A 21,307-nucleotide genomic window follows, 5' to 3' on the forward strand; every position below is an offset into this window, starting at 1 on the left:
TGTAGAAGGGAAAAACGCAAACGCTGCATCAAGTTTAGCATTTCACTCATCATAACCACTCTCAGGCAATTTCATAGAATCTTAGACTTGGCAGGGAGCCTTGTAAGGTCCTCTAGTCCAGCCCCAGATACAGGGAATCCAGAAAGAGAGCGAACCTCTGCTTGGAGACTTCCAGAGGGACAGAGTTGATCACCCCTCTAAGTGACCAGTTCCATTGAGGGACTAGTCTTACTGGTAAGAAATATCCCAGCCCTTGAGGAGCGAGTAGAACAGGGTCCCTGTGAGCTGTGGCTGGGGAGAGTCCCGAGGGCCAAACAGAGAGGACTGGAGGGCCGCATTTGGTCTCCCCGGTCTGACGCTCCCTACCTCTGTGTGGAAGTATTGCATTTATGAAGCCACACTCCCACCATCAAAACAAGAGACCCCCTACACACACACATACACAAGCACACACACACACACTTTTGTATGGAACACATATCCTGCCCCAAAACTCCATCATAGTTAAAGATTTGTTAATAATAATTAATTCTAATAGTAATATCGACCTCACTACCCACAGTTGATAAGCAACCCCCAAACTAGCTTGGAGAGGGTTAAGAGATCTTGGCTCCCGCCTCAAGAATTTCACCTCACTTTATAGTCCACTGTCAGACACAAACAGACACAGCAACATTATACTTCCTGTTGCGCATTTTGGCCAGGGCAGCCGCTTCTGATCCAGCAAAAGTTCAAAAGTGGGGGAGTGAGGGAGAGAAAGAGAGCCTCCTTGTCCGCAGCGAGCAAGACACAGAACTATGAAAAGGTCCACCCAGGGCGGAGCAGCTCTCACTCAACAAAACACATGGCACAGCACTTGCAGATTTGCTTTGCATTAATATTATTATTGTTTTAAAGGACCCAGAAAGAGACTGAAGACAATACGGACCCCATTCGGCCCACTGTTCTATTGCCAACGGGCACAGCAGCAGGCAGCGGTCTCGTGGCAGGCTTGCAAGAAGGGTATGAAGGCAATGGTCATCCCTGTCACCTCCCCCCGCAGCATGCAGAGGTAGACTGCCTCTGCACATGAAGGTTCTGCTCAGCTGGTCATTGCAAATGATTGTGGTTCTCCATGAAACTGCTCAAACCAGGGAGTTGTTAGGAGACCCCCCCCCAGTTCCCCTCATAAATCTACAATTCCCAGAGTTCTCTGGGAAGAGGGACTGACTGTTAAACCACTGTGCCAACTGTTGCTCTGTGAGGGGAATTGGCGTAGTGGTTAAAGTGTTGGACTACGTCCTGGGAGACCAGGGTTTGAGCCCCCACACCGCCATGAAGCTCCCTGGGTGACCTTGGGCCGGTCACTGCCTCTCAGCCTCAGAGGGAGGCAATGGTAAACCCCTTCTGAATACCGCTTACCATGAAAACCCTATTCATGGGGTCACCATAAGTCGGGATCGACTTAAAGGCAGTCCATTTCCATTTTCAACAACTCCCAGCACCCTTTACAATCTACACTTTCAGAATTCTTTCAGGGAAGCCTTGACTGTTTAAAGTGGAATAATAGTGGAATAAATGTATGGTGTGAATGTGGCCAGAGAACGAATGAATGAGAATGAACAGACTGGCCTTTCATGGACCAGCAGTTAAGCTAACAGATCCAAGCACACATGAACCAGCTAGATATTGACTCCACCAGCCAGAGGGCCTCGCTCATTACTGGAGTCAAATATCTTCTCTTCCCCCACCCCAGCACTCCTCACATCTGTAAAAATGTAGCTGTGCTTAAACTGCCCGCAATAACATTTCCATGTTCTAGACTGCCAGGGAGGGATTTCAGGTAGCATTGTTTCATTCATATATTTGCGGGATTTTTAGCCTGTTCTTTGCCGCAAATGTTGGCATACTTAAAAAAAAAACACCACACACACAATAAAAGCAACTAAGTATTGCATAAAACAAAGAAGATGCCTTATTACCAAGTCGGCCCATCGAGCTCAGCAGGGTGTACACTGGCTGGCAGCAGCACTCTCCCTAGCCCTACCTGGAGATGGCACTGGGGATTGAACTTGGAGCCCTCAGCCTGCAAGGCAGGTGCTCCACCACGGAGCTACGGCCCTTCCTCCAAAAACAAATTAAGGTTCTAGTCCAGCATACGGATGACACTGCCCCTTGCTCCAGACTGATAAATTGGGGGGACAGCACTCGATTTAGCAGCTACAGAGTTTCTGCCGTTTGCCTCAACCTGCAAGCTCATCAACTTACAAGATACGTATAGACGGTCAGTTCTTCCAAAACTGTGTGCGTACACAAACATACACACACACATGCCTTGCAAACCTGTGCAAAATGAGGAACTGAAACTTTCATTCAGACTCGCTCTGGCTTCAGAGACTGGTCACTTCCCCGAAGCAAAGCTGAGATTCTCAGCTGAACGCTACACCTTGCAAGGCACATGCTGGGTTTATTTCTGGGCTCCTGTGAGCCTCCCCCTCTCTCCCACCCCCACCCAAAGACACAAATCCTGGCATTGATTTGCAATTCATTAAGGACTACGGTAATCAGTAACAAACCAGACAGCTACTTTCACAGAAACTTCCTGGGTTCAAGGCAGAGATGGGCACCCTCCAGTCCGTGGGCCTAATTAGAGCTGTCAGGCCTTCCTGTTTTGCAAATTCTTTTGCAAAACTATTGTGTAAATAGTTAGGAACATGGGAAGACACCTGATACCGAGTCAGACCATTGGTCCATGTAGCTCAATACTGCATACACTGATGCACAGCAGCTCTCCAGGGTGTCAGGCAGGGGATGTTTCCAGCCCTACCAGGAAATGCCGGAAACTGAATCTGGGACTTCCCGAGACCTTTTGATCCTCTGCCACTGAGCTAACCGTCATATGACGTCAAGCATGGGACAGGTAAAGTCGTGGATTCAAACCTCCACTGCAAAGGAACATTCCTTTGCAGCTGCGGGTTGAATTTGGCACTGTTTGAATTTGGCACCTTATGTTGCTTTCTCATGTTGCTTTCGGCAGGAAATGAGAACTCCCGGTGGTGCCAGAGCACATCAGACCACTTTCAAAATCAGCCCCATAGGGAAAGCTGACAAATTAAAAAGTGGAAGAAATCAGGAGCGTGCTCTAAGCATGCTCTCAATTCTTTAAGGCGTGGAGAAATCACTGCACCGCCCAAGAGACTTCCAGAGCTTTATTCAAAGCTCTGTGGCCTTAGTTCAGCTTGCAAATCGAATGGGGTCGATATTGACCAGGAACACAAAAACATTCCTTGAGCGAAAGCTCCCGCTCGATCACAGCAAAAAGGGGTCAGAAATTACCCTAAAAAAACAGTTGTGGGCTTTCAGACCTGCTTGACAAATACAGATGCTGGTACCGATATTATATTCCTCTGTAGGAGAGGGGAGGAGGGGGACTTAAGATTCCCAACAGAATCGACTTTGACAAGACAATGGCAAATTTGCTTGTGCAGTAATTAATGCCACAATCTGTTTATGACCTCTTGAATTAACTGTTCTTTTCTGCAGTCCAGGCTGTTAAACACATTAGCAAATATAATTTAAAAGTGGGGGGGGCAGAGAGAAGCTAGGATTAACTCTCTCAGTATTAAAAATCCTTCATGCAAGAAAGAATGTGTGCCAAAAGGATTACTAAGTGGGGAGAGGAATGAGATGGCTGTCTTTGTCCACATTTATCCATGGTCACTCTCCTGTCCTGGTCAAGAGTCCTCCATCCCTCCCCGTACTTTCTGAAGCTTAGATTGTAAGCTCCTAAAGGCAGAGTCTGTCCTTTGCTTAAAATTCCTAGTTCTGTTTTGTCTAAGCCCTATACAACTTGGGACCAGGATACCCAAAAGGCCATCTTACTCCTTATATACCAGAGATAATCTCATCTGGATATCCATCCTGCACCTAGGAACGGGGCCTTTAAGGTGGTGGCATCGACCCTTTGGAATTCCCTCCCATTAAATATTAGACAGGTGCTGCCTCTGTTATCTTTTGGGCACCTACTGAAGACCCTCCTCTTCCAACAAGCCTGTTCAGTAGAGACCTTATTCCAGTCTGCATCTGTCCTGAACTGTTTGCAAAATGTTTTGATTGTTTTATCACTTGTCCACTTGCTGCCTTGAGCTCCTCCGGGAGGAAGGGCGGGATATCAATTAAAGACAGACAGTAGATTTATAGCAGATCTTGCTATTTGCATACAGAAGGTCTGCGGTTCAATCCCCAACATCTCCAGCTAGAGCCGGGAAGGAGTCCTGCCTGAAATCCTGGAGAGCTGCTGCCAGTCAGTGTCGACGGCACTGAGCTGTATGAACCAATGGTCTGACTCTGCAGAAAGCAGATCCTTATATAATTCAACCCTTTATTCAGAACTACAAGGACTAGAATCCTATTTTATATTTTAGGGAGGGGGATTGATTGTTACATCACTCTGGGAACTGTAGCTCGGGGGGGGGGAAGAGGCAGCCTCCTAACATTTCTCAGCACCCCTAAGAAACTACAGTTCCCAGGGTTCTTTGTGGGAAGCCCCGATTGTTTAAAGTGGTATGATGCCGCTTTAAAATGTGTCGCATTGATGGAGGGGGGCTTAACGTGAAATTGCTTCGAGATGGCATCAAAGAAATAATTGTAAAGCATCTGGGGGAAGGCAGAAGAGGCAAACCGTGGAATCGGCCCATTCCTCGTAGGATGCAGCTGCTCCTCCCGTCTACTCCCTTCCAGTATTTATAGAGCAAGGCCAGAGCACGGTGCCGAATTCTCGGTAGCCCCTGCTCCTTTGCTGGAGTGGGAGGCCAGCCACCTTGCTGCTCAGCTAATAAATCTCAGCTGTTTAGGCTGCCTTGTCTCTGGGAACTTTTACAGCCAGGCTTAATCTTTATTGCGTTTCTTGCAAGCGAAGCAGCTCCCAGGGATCGCAATGTTTCTCCCTTCCTTCCGGGAGCTTTTCGTGCAATCAGCGCCAAACCTCGTTAAGATCAGGCTGTAAACAGACCATCGCTTTGCCATGGGGATGGAGTGGGGAGGCTCATATCAGCACCATACGCTTCAAGCAAACTTCTGCAAAAGAATCCTGGGAATTGGAGTTCACACACCGCAATTCCCAGCATCCTTAACAACCTACAGCTCCCAGGATTCTTTGGGGGAACCCGTGTGCCTTAAACGCATGGAGCGGCTATGACCAGAGAGAGGGAGGGGGGGGCAAAGGCGATTTGAAAGGAGGCTTGTCGCCTGTTGCATGTACACTCGTTCCTCTCTGGCCTCTGCTAAACAGGGCTGGAATAAGTACTATGCCACAATCTGGCCTTCAATTTCTTAAGAGTTTGCATCCCCTGCGAAAGAGGCTTCCACTTTCCTGCTCCATTTTCAGGGGTGCTTTAGAACTCCTTTAGCATTTGGGGGGTTCCAGCTTCCCTTATCAGTCCAAGATGTCTGAGGGCGGTGTGTGTTATTTACCATAAAACATTTCTCTAGCATTCTGCAGCCTCCCCCACCTGCCCATAGCTCTGTGGCTGAGCGCCTGCCTTGCATGCAGAAGGCCCCCAATTCAATCCCCAATGGCACCTCCAGGTTGGGTTGGGAAAGTCCCCCTGCCTGACACCCTGAAGACCCACTGCCATGTTCCTCTGTTAAAATGGCATGAAATAGCTATTTTTGAGAGCTGGAATGACCGAGGTTCAAATCCCAGCTCAACCACGAAGCTCGCCGGGTGCCCTTGGGCCTGCCATTGTCTCTCAGCCTGACCCTACCTCACAGGGCTGTTGTGAGGTTGAAATGGAGAGGAAGGAGGCCCATGTATGCCACCTTGAGCTCCTTGGAGGAAAGGTGAGATATACATGTAATAATAAATTAAAACCTCTAGCAAGCACCAGGTAGGGACAGCCAATTTAGAAGATGAAGAGGATTGCAACGACCACTTCCTGTTTGAAAGCTGCTTGACGCGGAGCCGCAGTTATAAAGAAAAAATTGGCCCTTACATTCTCTGCAAGTGTATGTTTAATAGAAACAGCTACCAAGACAACCATCTGTTCTTGAGAAGAGGCCCGGGGGGGGGGGGGATCGAGACTTCTGGTTAAAGAAAATTTTAAAAACATGGAGGGATAATGCGTGTTTACTGCTAACATGGAATTATTTGCCAAATCCAATAAACTCCCACACAGAGAGACAACAGTTTTCCCAGCTCCAGAATTTCAAAAGCAACACCCACGGATGAAACGTAGACTGTAAGCTCCATGGGGCACAGACCTGTGTCTTCAGCTTGTTACTCTAGGAAAGCACCGTGGAGAGTAAGAGTGTAGTAATATTTTTTAAAATATATATGTGCATAAATAAAAGGCTGATGATGGTGTGCAAATGTCGGAACGGAACGGATGTGGGCTCTCCCTACTAACGCTTGCAGGCAATGGTATTTTTCGGTCCTTGTAAAGAACAGAGCAGCCACGCTAGGGACTTCTTTCACTGTTATGAAATATATGTCATCCATGACAGAAAGAGTCACAGAACATCAGAAGAGCCTTTACAGTTAGATTGTCTAGTCCAGAGTCCTGTCCTCACAGTTGTCCACCAGATGCCCCAATGGAAAGCCCAAATTCAGGGTCAGAGTGCAACAACTCTGCCCTCCTGCGGTTTCCAGCACCTGGCATTCAGAGACCTCCTGCCTCTGACAGTGGACCAAGAGCACAGCCATCGTGGCTAGTAGCCATTCATAGCCTCCTCCTCCAAGAATTGGTCTAATCTTCTTTTAAAGCCATCCACGTTGGTGGCTATCACTGCCTCTCTATTCACTACAGTTATGATATCCAAGGATATAAAGTCCGAGGAATCCATCTAGTCCGGCATCCTGTTCTCACGGCAACCAAGCAGATGCCTCATCTATCTGTCTGGTCATGTCGTGCTGAGCGGGTGCATTTCAGCATCTACAGCCAGATGAGCTTTTGGACACTTTGAGACCCTTCCCTTGCACTCTGCACCTTCTTCGATATTAAAACCTTCTAGGACCTTCACCATCTAAACCGCAGAGGTAGCAAACCTTTCTCTGAGCAGGAGAGCGCTTGCTATCCCCAAAAGAAACAGGGAGGGGGCGGGGAAATCAATTGCTCCGCCCACTCTTGCCTCTGGCCCCGCCTACTACTGCCAAGCAGCCCACAAAAGGTTGCCCACAGTGGAATGTGAGCCTCAGCTTGTGAAGGGTCCCCCACCAATTTTACATTTGCAACCTTCCAACGGTTATTTACTTATGGAATTTTATGCAAGACTACCTGCCAGGTGCTCCCTTGGGAAGCTCAGAGGCAGGATTGTGAAGGCCACAGCCCACTCTGGTTCTTGGATCCCGAGCAACTAGTTTTCAGAGGCAGGCTGCCACCAAAGCTGGAGGAACAAGTAAAAAAAAAATTAATGCAATTATTTTCTGTAACTCTATCACGGTTCCTTGCCTAATCGCCTTGGGGCTCCACTCACCAGAGGCGACTAGCTCTTCATAAGAATGGAAGAACATTCTGAAACATCTGAAATAAAATAAACCGACAAGGGAAGTATAAACCCCATTCCTTTTACATGATGAAGAGGGCAACACAGCGTGATTTTGGGCACAGAGGCAATGTTTTGCAATTGTTTGAGGCTGCAAGCAGGGAAAAGATTTCCAGAAGGGCTGCCGCCATGGGCAGCTGTACTTTAGAACTCTGCAGTTTGAATTCTTCAGCAGGAGTTTGTCTTCTGCACATACCAGTTACCAGGCAACGAGACGTGCCCCAACCCTCCCAGGAAAACACACACACACAGGATCAGCCTCCCAAAAGGCAGAGGAGATCACCTTCTCTTGGGGCAAGAGACAAAAGGGGCCTCCACGGATGCACTGAGAACAAGATATCCCAGGCTTAACACATATTGAAAACAAGTGAGACCCTATTTGCACAAGCAATGCCTTGTGGGGCGGGACAAGCTCTTCCCAGCTCAGCTGGAAGTGGCAGGTTCTGCCCATTGCAGCTTCTCAGGTTTCCAGTTTGGCACATTCCACATCAGTTTGTGACTCCCCCCCCCCCGCACAGATACGCACGTCATCTAACCTCCCCAAAACCAAATCCGAACAAACGCTCCATAAAGACCAGATATCATCTAACTTCCGCGCAGTCAGCTTTGCGCAAGCAAATCAGAAGGAACACTCCATAAATTGGAGGGCCCCAGACTGGGCCCAGAGACACACCTTTCACGCTAGCTGATGTCTTCTGCATCCGCCTCCAGTTAGTAGATCTTGGGGTTGCAGTAAAAAAATCCCACAAAAACAAAGTTGATCCCACAAGCCTGAAGTCAGCTCACTCCTAATCTAGCACAGCAGTTATGAAACGGAGAGGCAAACCACAATGTCCCAGGTTCAAATCTCAGCTCACATAGGCGAGCTCAATAGACTCACTTTCTGCAAGCCACTCTCAGGCTTGCCTCACAGATAGCCTGCAATAAAATCTTTAAAATACACAGCTTATGATGCTGTCCTATCTTACAGGCTTATGGTAAGGACTAGTACAATAGTGTGCCAATTTCGATAGAACCTGCAGTTATTATAATGAGTGTGTGTTATAATGAATGAAGAGATAGTGTGGTGCAATGGTCAGAGTGTCGGACTGGTATCTGGGATACCTGGGTTCAAATCCCCACCCAGCCATGAAGCCCACTGGGTGACCTTGGGGCCAGTTACTACCTCTCAACCTAACCTACCTCACAGGGTTGTTGTGAGGACAAATCTGAGAAGGGAAGAGCCATGTTTGTACGCCACCCTGAGCTCCTTGGAGGGATAAAAATGCACAATAATAAAATAAATAAATAAAATCAAGCTTATAAAGATGTTTAGATTAAAATAAATTAAATAAAAATAAACTAAATAAAAAAAAACAAAATAGGTCCATCTCCCCATCGGGACCACCAGCACATGACTTTTAAGTTTAAAAAAGGCAAACCATCCAACCTGAAAGAAAAGATCTCTTCTATGTCCACAGGGCTGCCGTCAGCAGACTGAATGCATCTTATGTTACACAAGCAGAGTTGGAAGGGGTCCTCTTAAGGCCATCTAATCTAGCTCCCTGTTCAATACAAGAACTCATAGCTAAAGCTGCCCAGCCTGGGATGGAAAGCCTCCCGGTAAGGCGGAATGGATCCTTTCGCCAAAACGCTCTCACCATTCAGATGTTTCTCCTAATGGCCCACTGGAATCTGCCCTCCTGTAACTGAAATCCATTAGATGGAGTCCTGCCCTCTGGGACTTGCAGAGAATGAGCCTCTGCCCTTCTCTATGCAGCAACTCCTCAGATACTGGAAGAGAGGAACGGTGGGCTAACAGAGTAATTAAGCTGGCATATCTCTGCATACAAATTCGGGAAAAATGCATCCTAAAGAAACTAGCACAGACTGGCTTTAGACATACACCCACAAGAACCCTTCTTTAAGAGAAATTGTGTGGGAGGGAGAGGGACAGGCAGGCAGGAGAGCCGGTGCCTGCATGTTGGCTTTAGAGCTGATTGACATGCAAACACATGCAAACTCTTTGCTTAGGAGAAAGTGTGTGTGACGGTGGCCAGTATCTTTAACACAAGTGTTTAAAAACAACTGTTTCTTACACAAATCTGGTGCCCGATTACTTAAGCACCCATTTCCAGTTGGCTGCCAGATTTATTTAGCTTTGCCCTGGCGTTTCCATCCACAAGGACATCTCCAGGTACCTGTCGCTCTCTTAACAATGCTTTATAATCGCAAAAAGAGACATTTTAAGGACAGTGCTGACACCAAAGAGGCTGCCCCCCCCCCGCTGACTTGCACCCCTCCTTCCTCCCCCACAGCCATCCGCTTGGAGACGGTGCTCCACAGTCGATTCCCAATTTAATCTCATTTAGGAATCGCTTCCTATGAGAGCTCCCAAAGCAATTTGCAATATCATAGCTATCGATAGGTTGAGTCATGATAGGCTTCCCTGACCCTGCGGGAAGCTCCCAACAGAACTCATGTCTCCCAGGGTGGGTCATAAAACTAGGGCTGGGAGTAGTCAAGAGGCATACATGGAATGAGTCCAGAAGGTGCTTTCGTGGTGTGTGTGTGTGTGTGCGTGTGCATGCATGCACACCAACATTTGGATATTCTCCAAAGCTTGTCTACTCAGAGGAAACCCACTGAAATGAATAAACCCAAGTTAGCCGTCTCCATTAATTTAATGGGCCTGGATCCTGCTAAGTTTTACTCAGAGGAGACCCAATGATGTCAATGGACTTAAGTTAGCCATAGTCATTCATTTAACAGTTGCCTACAACCCAATGGATCTACTCTGAATGAGTCTTTGCGGAATCCACACAAACCCTTTCTTCCCCGCTCGGGGCAAGTCCGTCGGGAGAGAGGGAGGGAGGACTGGCCTCTGGACTAATGCCCCCGATCCGTCGGGGAACTCCTTTCTCTCTTTTCAGCCACCCGTCGGGGGTGCTCAGCCCAATCCCGAGCCTCTCCTCCTCCTCCTCCTCACCTGAGACATCTGCGGTCGGAAATTGATGTCCTTGAGATCGATAGATCCGGGGGAGAGATTGTGCAGGAGCTGACAGAGGAGGACCCCGTCGCGCAGGGCTTGGGCCAGCTCGAAAACCACCGCCGAGGGCCAGACGACTCGGTGGTTGGCCGGCAGGACCTTGCAGTCGATCAGCCAGCGCCCGCATTGCCGCCACTCCTCCATGGCCGCGGCGAGGGAGAGGCAGACCGAGGAGAAAGAGCCAGCAGCGAGCGCCGCAGGCCGCCCTCGGGGGGTTCAAGACGGGGCGGGCGCCGCGCCGCCTCTACGCCCCGCGCCGCCGGGACGCCGCCGCCATCCGCCTGCTCTGCCCCGAGGCGCCCCTACGGGGCTTCAGCAGCGCCCAGAGGCCGCCCGGAGAGCGCCGACGCCGCGCGGTCGCCCCCTCATGCTCCGCAGCGGCACCTGAGGCGGGAGAAGAGCCGAGCCCCCGGACGGGCTCTCCGCAGCGGGGCTGCCACTCCTCCAGCGACGAGAAAGCTGCGGCGGCCCTCTTCGAGCCGGCGTCCGGGAACCAGGCAGCGCGCCGCGGGCGCTTTCGGCCGCGGTTCCTCTCCGTCCAGTCGCGGGGCGGGGAAATCCAGCGCGGGAGCCTCCCCTGCCCGCTTCCTCCGTCCAGCGAACAAAGAGCTTCCTTCCCGCTGCCGGCTTCGCCCTCGCCTCGCCTGCCTCTTTTGTGGGGCCACGGCCCGGGCCGGCGCGGCTCGCTGCCTCCTCCTGCTCCGCCTCCTGCTCCGGCGGCCGGGGGAGGGCGCAGCCGAGGCGGCGGGGCGCAGCGCGGCTCCTCCCTCCTTCCTTCTCTCCCTCGCTCGCGCCCTCCCTCGCTGCCGCCGTGGCGCGACTCTTTGCCTCCGCCGCCGGCAGAGAGGACTTGCCCGCAGGCGACGGGGCGGGCGGCGCGCCCCAGTTTTGCCCCGACGACGGTGGAAGAGGGCTCGCCTGCTGGGGGGCCACGAGCGAAGGAAGCCCTTTGCCAGCCCCGCGCGGCCTTTTCCTTCCCGGCGCTGCAGCCAACGTGGCCCGGGTCGGCTTGCGGGTCCAGGAGAGTCGCCGTCGAGGAACGCGCCGGACGCCTGACCCTGCAGCAACTGGTCGCGCGACGCCTGGATGGGGGGGGGAGGTGGAATCCATGCTGGGCCCCCTCGGAGTAGACCCATTGAAGTTAAGAGGCACAGCTTACAGTTGCATTAATTTCAGTAGGTCTACTCTGAGTAGGGCTTCATTCAGCAAAAACCATTTGCTTCTCTCTCTCAACACTTTCCATAATATGTCCTTTAAATAATACAACTTTTCCACCAGGACTTTCTGGGTCAGATCAATGGTCCACTTAGCTCAGTATTATCGTCACTGACTGGCAGCAGCTGTCCAGGTGTTACAGGAAAGGAGCCTTCTCCCAGCCCTGCTGGGGATGCCAGGATTGAACCTGGCACCTTCTGGATGCAAAGCAGGTGCTCTGACACTGAGTGAGGCGCTGCTGAGTCCAGATTTAACTCCAGCCCAGACACCAGCCTGAGCACCCCTCCCTCCAAGTTAGGTCCTGATTGCCCCTCCCTCTGAGCAGTTGCCACCTTTTCTTATTGGCCATGCTCCTGTGCAGTAAGCCAAAGCTGAAAGGCTTAGTCCTGCTTCAGATGAGGCTCCCCCCAGCCCCTGACATGAAAGTGACATGATGAGAAATTGACTAAAACATTAAGAACATCAGAAGAGCCTGGCTGCTGGAGCAGGCCAAGGAGGGGGGCATCTAGACCAGCCTCCTGTCCTCACAGGTCAGCCAGATGCCATTTATGGGAAACCCACAAGCGGGCCCTGAGCGCAACAGCAGCTCTCCCCAATTGCTCCTCTCCTGAGCTATTCTTACTGGGCATGCTCTGAAAGTGCCCCTCCAATTTTAATTCTTCAGCTATTAGATCTTTGTGACAAAGAACTAGTGCCTGCTTCCTTGCTTACTTGTTTATTTATTAAATTTATATCCCGCCCTTCCTCCCAGTAGGAGCCCAGGGTGGCAAACAAAACCACTTGTGTTGTTTCCCTCTCTCCTCCTCCTCCCTCCCAGTTCCCTTTTCCTTTTGTGTCATGTCCCTTAGATTGTGACCCTGAGTGCCAGAACCATTTTATCACTGATATTTACAAGCCACTCTAGGAGCTTTTTTTTTTTTTGGCTGAAAAGCTGGAAGAAAATGTTACTTTATCATTATCATCATCATCATTTAATTTATTATTTAATAAGTCTGGGTATCGCTGGTTTAATACAATAATTACTGGTGCTGCTACTTTTCCCTAACTCTGCCTCAAAAAGGGACAGGGTTTTTGCAGCACTTCAGGCGGTGCCAACTGATTCCTGGCCTTTGTGTTCGCGGACAGGCAGAGAAGCAATACATCCAGGGCCACGGGTACCAGCTTTGCAGACGTGATGATTGTTTACAGAAAGCTTTCTGAAGCGCCCCGGATGAGGCCTGTGTCAGGGCGAGCACAGAGCCCAAGCTGAAGCCAGATTGGCACCTACAGGCTCAGTACATTGATTTCAGCTCAAGGCTGTCTCAGAGCTTTCTCTAGATGCATCTTCGAGCATCGCATGAAAACACAAGCCAGCTGTCCCCACACCCACAGTGAGAAGCGCTAAGACAGATGTGCAGAACCTGAGATCCCCAGGGGCCAAACATGGCCCTTCACCCCGCTCTTTGTGTCCTTTGGGAGTCTTCCCTGGGCCATACCATTCACTGGCTTTTTTTGCCCGTGTTTGCGCCTGGCTGGAACATGTATTGGAACACAGATCATGCCCCTTGCTTGCATGGATGAAGACGGAGAAAGGTGTGCGAGTGTCTACACAAAACCTTCTCACTTTTGTGTGGTTGAAACGTCCCATCTACTTTACCCTCTCAAGCCACCCACCGCTGGGATGTGTGCCGGCCCCCCAGGAACCCATCTGTGGGGGTTTGAATCCTCCCCCTGGCTGCATATATGCCACACAATAAAGAACATTATCCCCCCCCTTGGAAAAAAAAGAATCCTGGGAACTGTAATTTACCCCTCACGGAGCTACAAACTACAGTTTCCAGGGTCCTTGGGGGATAAATGATGTGCTTTAAATGTGTGGTAATCTTTGCAGCTTCTGTCTTTTTTTATTTTATCTTCTTAAATTATTCAATATTTCAATATTTTTTGTTGTTGGCCTTTGTTTTTATTGTATTTTAATGGTTTTTACTGTATTTTTTTAAAATGTTGTAAACTGCTTTGATGTTTTTTAAAAATCAAATAGTAGTACAGAAATATATTTATAACTAGTAAATAAATAAATAAATAAACTCAGTGGGGCTTAATCCCAGATAAGGGAGGTTAGGGGTTTCAGCCTTAATCAACCAAATAATGCATTAAACCAATATAATCCAGGAGTAAGGGTTGTTCATCCCAAATGTATCATTCCAAAAACTGACCAAGAGTGACCATGTCTTAACAAATTGACCTTTGTACATAGAGTTTTCCCAAGACCAAATATACTCTGTTAATTTATACATTATAGCCATTCCCTTAATCCTGTAAAACCAGGGCTGGGAAACCTGTAGCCCTCCAGATGCTGTTCGACTCAAACGCCTTTCACTCTGATCATGGGGGTGCTTTATTCAGTGAGACAGTCCACATTTTTGCTGCTACCAAAAGCTGCATTCTTGGCTTTTATGAAATATAGTAAGGGCTTCCAGATGTTTTGGACTACAATTCCCATCAGCCATCAGCTGGGGCTGATGGGAGTTGTAACCCAAAACATCTGGAAGGCCCAGGCTTGGCAAATGCTGACATATACATCATGCGTAGAAATTTCCCAGAGAATAGATCTGCTGCCCTCTCCTGTTCACTTGGGGCTATTCTGTTTCATCTTCTGAATATTGTTTTTTTAAGGCAGAGGGATTTTATTTTATTTAACTTGAAGGATAAAAACAGATCAGCAGGAATAACTGTGTGCATTCTCCTGTCCCGGAACTATGTTTATCTGCAACTCGTCTGTCAAAATCAATGTGGACTAGGAACATGAAAGGCTTACACTTTATACTTATTCATTGTGACTGTCTAACTCAGTACTGTTAACGGCTCTCCATGGTTACAAGATTTCCCTTACCTGGAGATGCCATTGGGGATTGAACCCAGGGCCTTATGTGTTCAATGCAGGTGTTCTATGCCTGAGCTATAGCTTTTCCCTTAAAAACAAAATAAGATTCTAGTTCTCATAGTTCTGAAGAAACGGCTGAATTAAATGAGGACATCTAAAGGTGCCTTATATCTATTCAGACCTTTGGTCCATCCAGCTGAGTATTATCAACACTGACTACCACTGGCTCTCAAATTCGCACTTTCTGAAACAATATGGAAACTGAAACACAGCCATCCTTCAAAATTTGCACTTATCCGAATTTTCAGTGCAGTTTTGCAATGAAACAATGTTTACAGAAATTCACATTTTTATGGGGAAATGTGCATAAAAATGAATACATGAGTGAAAACAACATACAAAAATGCATTATAGTAGGAGAAATTTGGTTGCAAAAAATGAGTGCATTAGCCAAAACTGCATACAAAAATATATTTATTAGGAGAAATGCAGACTAGAATGCCGAAGAATTTTCATGAGGATTTAAAAACAAATTCGCAAATTGCTACAGAAATGTGGAGAACCAAATTTAAGATTAGATAAATGAAAGAACCAAGACTGACAGGTCATTCCATCCATAGCATATATATCTGCTGGGACCCTGGGAATTGTAGAAGTGGGGGCGGGGCAACAAAGGTTCTATAACAAAGAATTCCCAGCTCTCTGGTCAAACCACAATTCCCAGGATTCCTTGGGGGAAGGCCTGACAGTTAAACTGTTGTGACACCCATATAGCTTTGTACAGCCATCTTATATGTGCCATCCCTCACACCCAAGCACATGTTTTGTTTTTTAAAGTCATGGCTGGCTTCCTACAGGAGTGGTGACTTCCCATCCTTTGCACCAAATCAGGATTCTGTAAGTCAAGAGCCACCGGGAACAATCTGTTAGTTTGTTAAATCTGCCTTTTGTACTTAACTAGCCAAAAAAGAGAGAAGAGAGTAAGGTTCTTGGGACACTATACCTCGGGCGGTTCCTTTTCTGCACGTGTCCGTTCAGCCACTTTCAGGTGTTTCTTTATTGCTCTTCAACTATTAAAAAAAAAAATCAGCAAAAAACAAAACAATAAAACAATTCAACAAAATCCAACAGCAATAAAAAGCAATCTAAGGGGATATAAAGCCAAGGAAGGAGACTCAGCCACCGCCACTGACCCAGTAAAAGGCTCTTGAGAATTCAAAAATGGTTTTTAAAAAAGCATTAGTTCCAACTGAACCGGGTTGTTCTGTAACCAGGGGGTTGCCCACTGCTACGGGCCTTCCCTCGGAAGCGACGGGCACCCCAGAGATGGACCTCTAATACATTAAAGTTCCAAGGAGGTTGAAATTGGGGAGTGACAGTCCTGCAGGTATTCAAACCGTTTAAGGGCAGGGCTGGGGATTTTTTTCCCAACCGAGGGCTGCGTTTCCCCATGAACAACTTTCCAGGGGCCGCTTGCCAGCGATGGGCAGGGCCAGAGTGGGCAGAGCAACAGATATGGCTCTTCTATTGACTTTTGCTATTGACTTTCAGGAGGATGTTGAAGACATGCCTGTTTACCCAGGCACTTGATGGCATCCCCAAGACCACTGACGAAGTGTTTTTTACCTGTGCTGTAACAGGGCACACATGTATACAAAACAATTGAACAAGAAAAAGAAACGCAAACGAAAAAGAGTTACAAACATTCCCAAACACAACTGCAGTTAAGAATATTCTAAAACACAGCTTGAAAACATTCTTTCATTGGTGACCTTCAGGCGGCCAGGAACAGTCCCCTTCACCCATCAAACGCCGGGATGAACAGGAATGCTTTCAAATTCCCCAGCGCCCCCTGGAGATGCCACGACAAACGGCCCGCATGCCAAGCCGCTGCTCTGCCTCGGAGCCCGCCCCCATATGCTGCCGATGCCCCCGCCCGCGCCGGGTCTAAGGGCCTCCCCCCCCCAGGAAAGAGCCAGGCGCCCAGCTCCCCCCCCTCCCCCTCTCCCCCACCCTTTCGCCGTCTCCCCCGCGCGCTCCCTCCGCTTTGGCCCTCTGGAGCTTCCGGCGGGCCGCGCGGGCTCCCCGGCCAGGCCGGGCTTAGCGCGCACGAAGGGGCGGGCGGAGCAGCCCCAGAGGCGGCGCCGAGGACGGGAGGGCTCCAGCCCAACAGCCCCCGCCTCCTGCCGCTGCCAGTCGTGGGTGGAGAGGCCCGCAGCTCCGCCCGTCGGCGCGCTCGCCTCGCCCCTCCGCCGCCGCGGCCGTAGCGTAGAGACCGACGGCAACGCCGGGCCCAGCAGGCTGCCCGCGGCCGTGCGCCCCGACGGAGGCAGGTGAGTGGCGGCGCGCCGGGCGGGGAGGAGAAGCGAAGGGGGATCAAGGCAGTGTGTCTCTCTCTCCCCCCCACAATTTCCCCAGCCTTAGGGTTGAATCCATTTGCATCCTACTTCAGAGTCGATCCATTGGAGTGAAAGGGGCTAAGTCAGCCGTGAGCATCCATTTCGGTGGGATGCGTAGGATTGGCATGGGATAGATCCCAAAGAGGGAGTTTCTTGTCTTCCTCTCTCGCGTAGAGAGGAGGCACTCAGTGTGTGCCCAGAAGCTGGGCTCCGCGAGGGGCTACTAGAGCGGCCCTGGCCTCCTTTATGTGTGTGTGGGGGGGGCGCCCTTGCATGCCAAGTCAAGCAATCAGTCGTCCTCTTTTTTCTCTCCAATCAACCAATAGGAAAGCATCAGATAAACTCGACTGAGGTACACTGAGGTGGCCTCAGCATGCACAACCGAAGGTGGCATCCATCCAAGTTCCACTCAAGAGTAGGCCCATGGAAATTAATGCAGCCATGCCCAGCAGCTGCAGTGGATCTACGCTGCCAAGGGCTGACCCAGGATGCAGCCTTACAGTTTCAGACAGCCACTTTTGCTTAACCAATGTGGTTGTTGTTATTAAATGTATTCCCCACCCTTCACCCGCAGGTCCCAGGGTGGGTTACAACTTTTTAAAAAGTTCTGTTTTAAAAGCCTGCAGGGTGGGCCCTTCTTTATTTCCACTGACCAAAACATCACAAAAGAGGGCGCAGGCTTCTGAGGCCATCAGGACTCCTCGTTAGTTAGGAAGGGGACCATAGCTCAGTGAGCAGAGCATCCACTTTGCAGGCAGAAGGGCCCCGGTTCAGTCCCCAATAACATCTCCAAGGAGGGCTGAAAGAGACGGCCTGCCTGAAACCCTGGAGAGCGGCTGCCAGTTAGTGTAGACAATACTGCGCTAGATGGACCAGTGGTCTGACTCAGTTTCAGGCAGCTCCCAGTATTCGCAGGCGGGGTTGCGGTGGGGAACTGGCTTGGCCTTAACCTGTAATGTCTGCATTGTATTTGTTTTTTAAATAAGCTGCTTAGAAGAAAATACCTTCCCTTCTGTAAGGCAGAAACCCCACACATCTCTGCATTTTAGAAAACTCCCTGTTAACAAAAAAGCAACCACCCTTGCAAGCCCTGTAGGATAGAAATCCACACTTCTGGAAAGAGGCAGTTCACCTAACCTTTTTGTTTAAGGCAGGCCAGGCCAGGCACGCAGCTTGGTTATGTATGTTTGTATTTAAAATCTATTGATTTTATGTGTGTTTTGATTACGTCTACTTGTTTTTGAAGTCTTGTTTTTTATCAGTATTTTCTTCTAAATATTTCATACTGCTTTATGTAAACCACTTAGAGGTTTATTGATTAAGCAATCTATAGACTTTGTTAGATGCACAAAACAAATAACTCAGTATTGTCTACACAGACTGGCAGGGGCTCTCCACATTTTCAGAGGGGGTCTTACTTGGAGGTGCCAGGGGTTGAACCTGGGGCCTTCTGTGTGCAGAGCAGATGCTCTACCACTGAACTTCAGCCCTGCTTGGGGGCAGGGCTGTGGCTCAGTGGTAGAGTCCATGCTTTGCATGGAAAAGGGCCCAGAGTCAATCCCTGGCATCTCCAAGTCGGACCTCCTGGGAACACTTGGGAGAGCCACTGCCAAGCAGTGTAGTCAACACTAAGCTACATGGACCATTGTTCTGGCTCTATATAAGGCAGCTTCCTATGTTCCTATTTAATTCTTCAGAACGATTGAGGACTAGAATCTTACTCTATGTACGTAAGCTCCATGGTTGAGAATGCTCAATAAAGCTCACTCATTTTATGTCTGTGCTACGCTCCTGCACTCTGGTAGCCTAACAGTCTGATTGTTCTGCAGATTCTTCCTTGCCTAAAAGAAGATGAGCCAGATTTCATCCTGGCCTAGTCAGCAATAAGAAAAAGGAAAGACCCACAACTGGTTCTGGACACTGTCCTAGCATCTATCATCTTGGCACTTTCTCTCTGTGGAAACAGATGCACACCCAAATTAAAGGTGGCTCCCATCCTCTGAGGAAGCTGAAGAATCACCGAAGCGTCCTCTGAGCAAGCTGAAGAATCAGGAAATGGAGATAATCGGATCCCTCCTCTGTTGGCCTACAAAAGTGCAGCCTCCGTCTCCAGTTCCCACTGTGGCTCCTGACATTTCCATGTTCTTTGGTCTCTGAAGGACCAAGAAATCAGGAGAGGAGCAAGTTCAGCAGGTGGACAAGATAGTCTGTGGAGGCAGGCTGAACGACGGAAAAAGACGGAACGACGGAAAAGAAGAAAAAACCTCATGGGGACTGGCCATTTCTTGCACCAGGCCTCTCCCACAGAGGTATGGCCCTTGCCATAAAAATAAAATAAGATTCTAGTCCTCATGGTTTTCCATAAAGAGCAGAATTAAGAGAACGTTTAGCCCTTCTGTGCTATATGAACCCTTAGAGATTTCTAGGACAGTGCTGATGAACTTGGTGGAGCAAGGTGTCCTCCTTTTTCTTCTCAGTCCAAAGCCTTGTGACGATGTGGCCACAGCTGCAGCATTTTCCTGATGCGGTCACAGCCCTCCATTTCCGCTCCCTTTGCTGTGTCCCCTGCAAGGCTTGAGCTCTTCTTGAGAAACAGGAACAAGGCATCTTGGCTTTTAAGAGCAGCCTGTAGCTGCAGGGATGAGCGAGCGGCCGCCCCTGGCCGAGAAAGCCTTGTCAGAGGCCTATGCTCGCCTCCGGTACAGGGACACCTCCCTGCTCATCTGGCAGCAGCAGCAGCAAAAACTGGAGTCGCTTCCGCCGGGAACATACTTGAACCGGAGCCACAGCATGTGGTATTCGCAGTACGGAAACCAGGCCATCCTGGTCCGAGACAAGAACAAATTGGGCATTGCCAGGGATACTGGGCAGTCCAGATTTTGCACTGTGATGTAATTTCAGTGTTATGTGTGTGTGTGCGTTTAAGCAGTGGTTCCACTTATCTTCTTGGGAAGTTTTGGGTGCTGTTTCCACAACGACTTGGCAAAAATGGATTTTGAGGAGCCTCAAACAGGCTTACCTACACCCTCCGAGAAACAGCACCAGTTCCAAAATGCCGTGCCGCCTCTCCGCTCCACACTTGCAAGGGAGGGCGTATCAGTGGCAGAAGTTGCACCAGTAGCCAGGAAGTCCAGTTAAAAATTGTCTGTTTGTACGTGCGGTAGGATCAAGCAGTCAACCTTTTTTTCCCCCCTTGGACTGAACCGCTTCAGGGACGAGGGTTGCATGTGTGAATGCTGAACTTTCAAGGCACTGAAACACCTTGGACAGCTCCTTGAAAAGTTCAGACTAAAACTCAAGAGTGGATTCCACTGATATGGAAGCACCAGGTGCCAATAAATAATAATAATAATAAATTTAATTTCTTCGTCGCCTATCTGGCCAATGGCCACTCTAGGCGACTTACAAAATTATTAAAATACAATTAATAAAATATAGTAATACAATAAAAACAATAGATCTACAACAACAATATTAAAACTGGGTAGGAGGCATTACAATTATATCGATTAACCCTCCCCGGATACCCCGAAGGCCTGCTGAAAAAGCCAGGTCTTTAAGGCTTTCCGAAATACATTTAGGGAAGAGGCATGCCGGAGATCTTGTGGGAGGGAGTTCCAAAGAGTGGGGGCCGCCACTGAGAATGCCCTCTCTCTTGTACCCGCCAATCTGGCTGTTTTTGTCGGCGGGATTGAGAGAAGGCCCTGTGTGGCCGATCTTGTCAGGCGGCATAATTGGTGGCGTTGAAGGCGCTCCGTGAGATAAACTGGACAATGTACTATGGACAATGATGCACTCAATCGCCCACATCCCTCACCAACACTTATGCTGTGGTGTAACTGTTATATGTGTGTGTGTGTGTATATATTTATTTAAAGGTTATTTATAGTGTTTGTTTTACTATCCCAGTCTGCAATATACTTCAGCAGGCAGAGGGCACAAGCTATCATGCCATAACCCTAACCCTTTTTTGAAGTATTGCAAGGAGATTTAATTTGCGTTTCGCTTTCTATCTTTGCTTAAAAGCGCATGTGGATTCTCTGCTGTAAGATACAGACAAACAAAGCTGCATTCATCACACCCTTCTGCCCCTGTACCTCCAAGGTTTCCAAACGTGTATTACAGAAGTGCTCTGAAAAATCGGGTCTTTGTTCCTTTATTTTTTTTTCCAAACTGTTCTACTTTAAAACAAGATACAGAGAAAGAGAATGACCTGGAAAGGTACTAGGAATATACAAATAAAACATGCTTTATCTGGAAGTTACTAATACCTGTAAGTCC

General features: G+C 48.9%; 2 protein-coding genes across 3 annotated transcripts in view; one reads left to right on the forward strand and one right to left on the reverse strand.

Moving 5' to 3' along the window:
- VAV2 (vav guanine nucleotide exchange factor 2) overlaps positions 1–11,252 on the reverse strand; it is a 141,074-nt gene extending 129,822 nt beyond the window's left edge. Inside the window, exon 1 of one of the 2 annotated variants that reach the window (XM_061603735.1) lies at positions 10,490–11,252. In XM_061603735.1, coding sequence (XP_061459719.1) covers positions 10,490–10,693 — 204 coding nt within the window. In that variant the 5' untranslated portion in view covers positions 10,694–11,252. The remainder of the gene's footprint in view (positions 1–10,489) is intronic. The other variant, XM_061603734.1, reaches the window with a different exon arrangement.
- A 5,459-nt stretch (positions 11,253–16,711) lies between these two features.
- BRD3OS (BRD3 opposite strand) lies at positions 16,712–21,290 on the forward strand. The gene is made up of 2 exons (XM_061604327.1): positions 16,712–16,960; positions 18,856–21,290. Exon 2 carries the CDS (start codon positions 19,667–19,669, stop codon positions 19,919–19,921), a length of 255 nt encoding a protein of 84 aa, XP_061460311.1. The 5' UTR covers positions 16,712–16,960; positions 18,856–19,666; the 3' UTR covers positions 19,922–21,290.
- The last annotated feature ends 17 nt before the right edge of the window (positions 21,291–21,307 follow it).

The sequence above is a fragment of the Rhineura floridana genome, chromosome 20, assembly GCF_030035675.1.
Source record: "Rhineura floridana isolate rRhiFlo1 chromosome 20, rRhiFlo1.hap2, whole genome shotgun sequence".
NCBI classification, from domain to species: domain Eukaryota; kingdom Metazoa; phylum Chordata; class Lepidosauria; order Squamata; family Rhineuridae; genus Rhineura; species Rhineura floridana.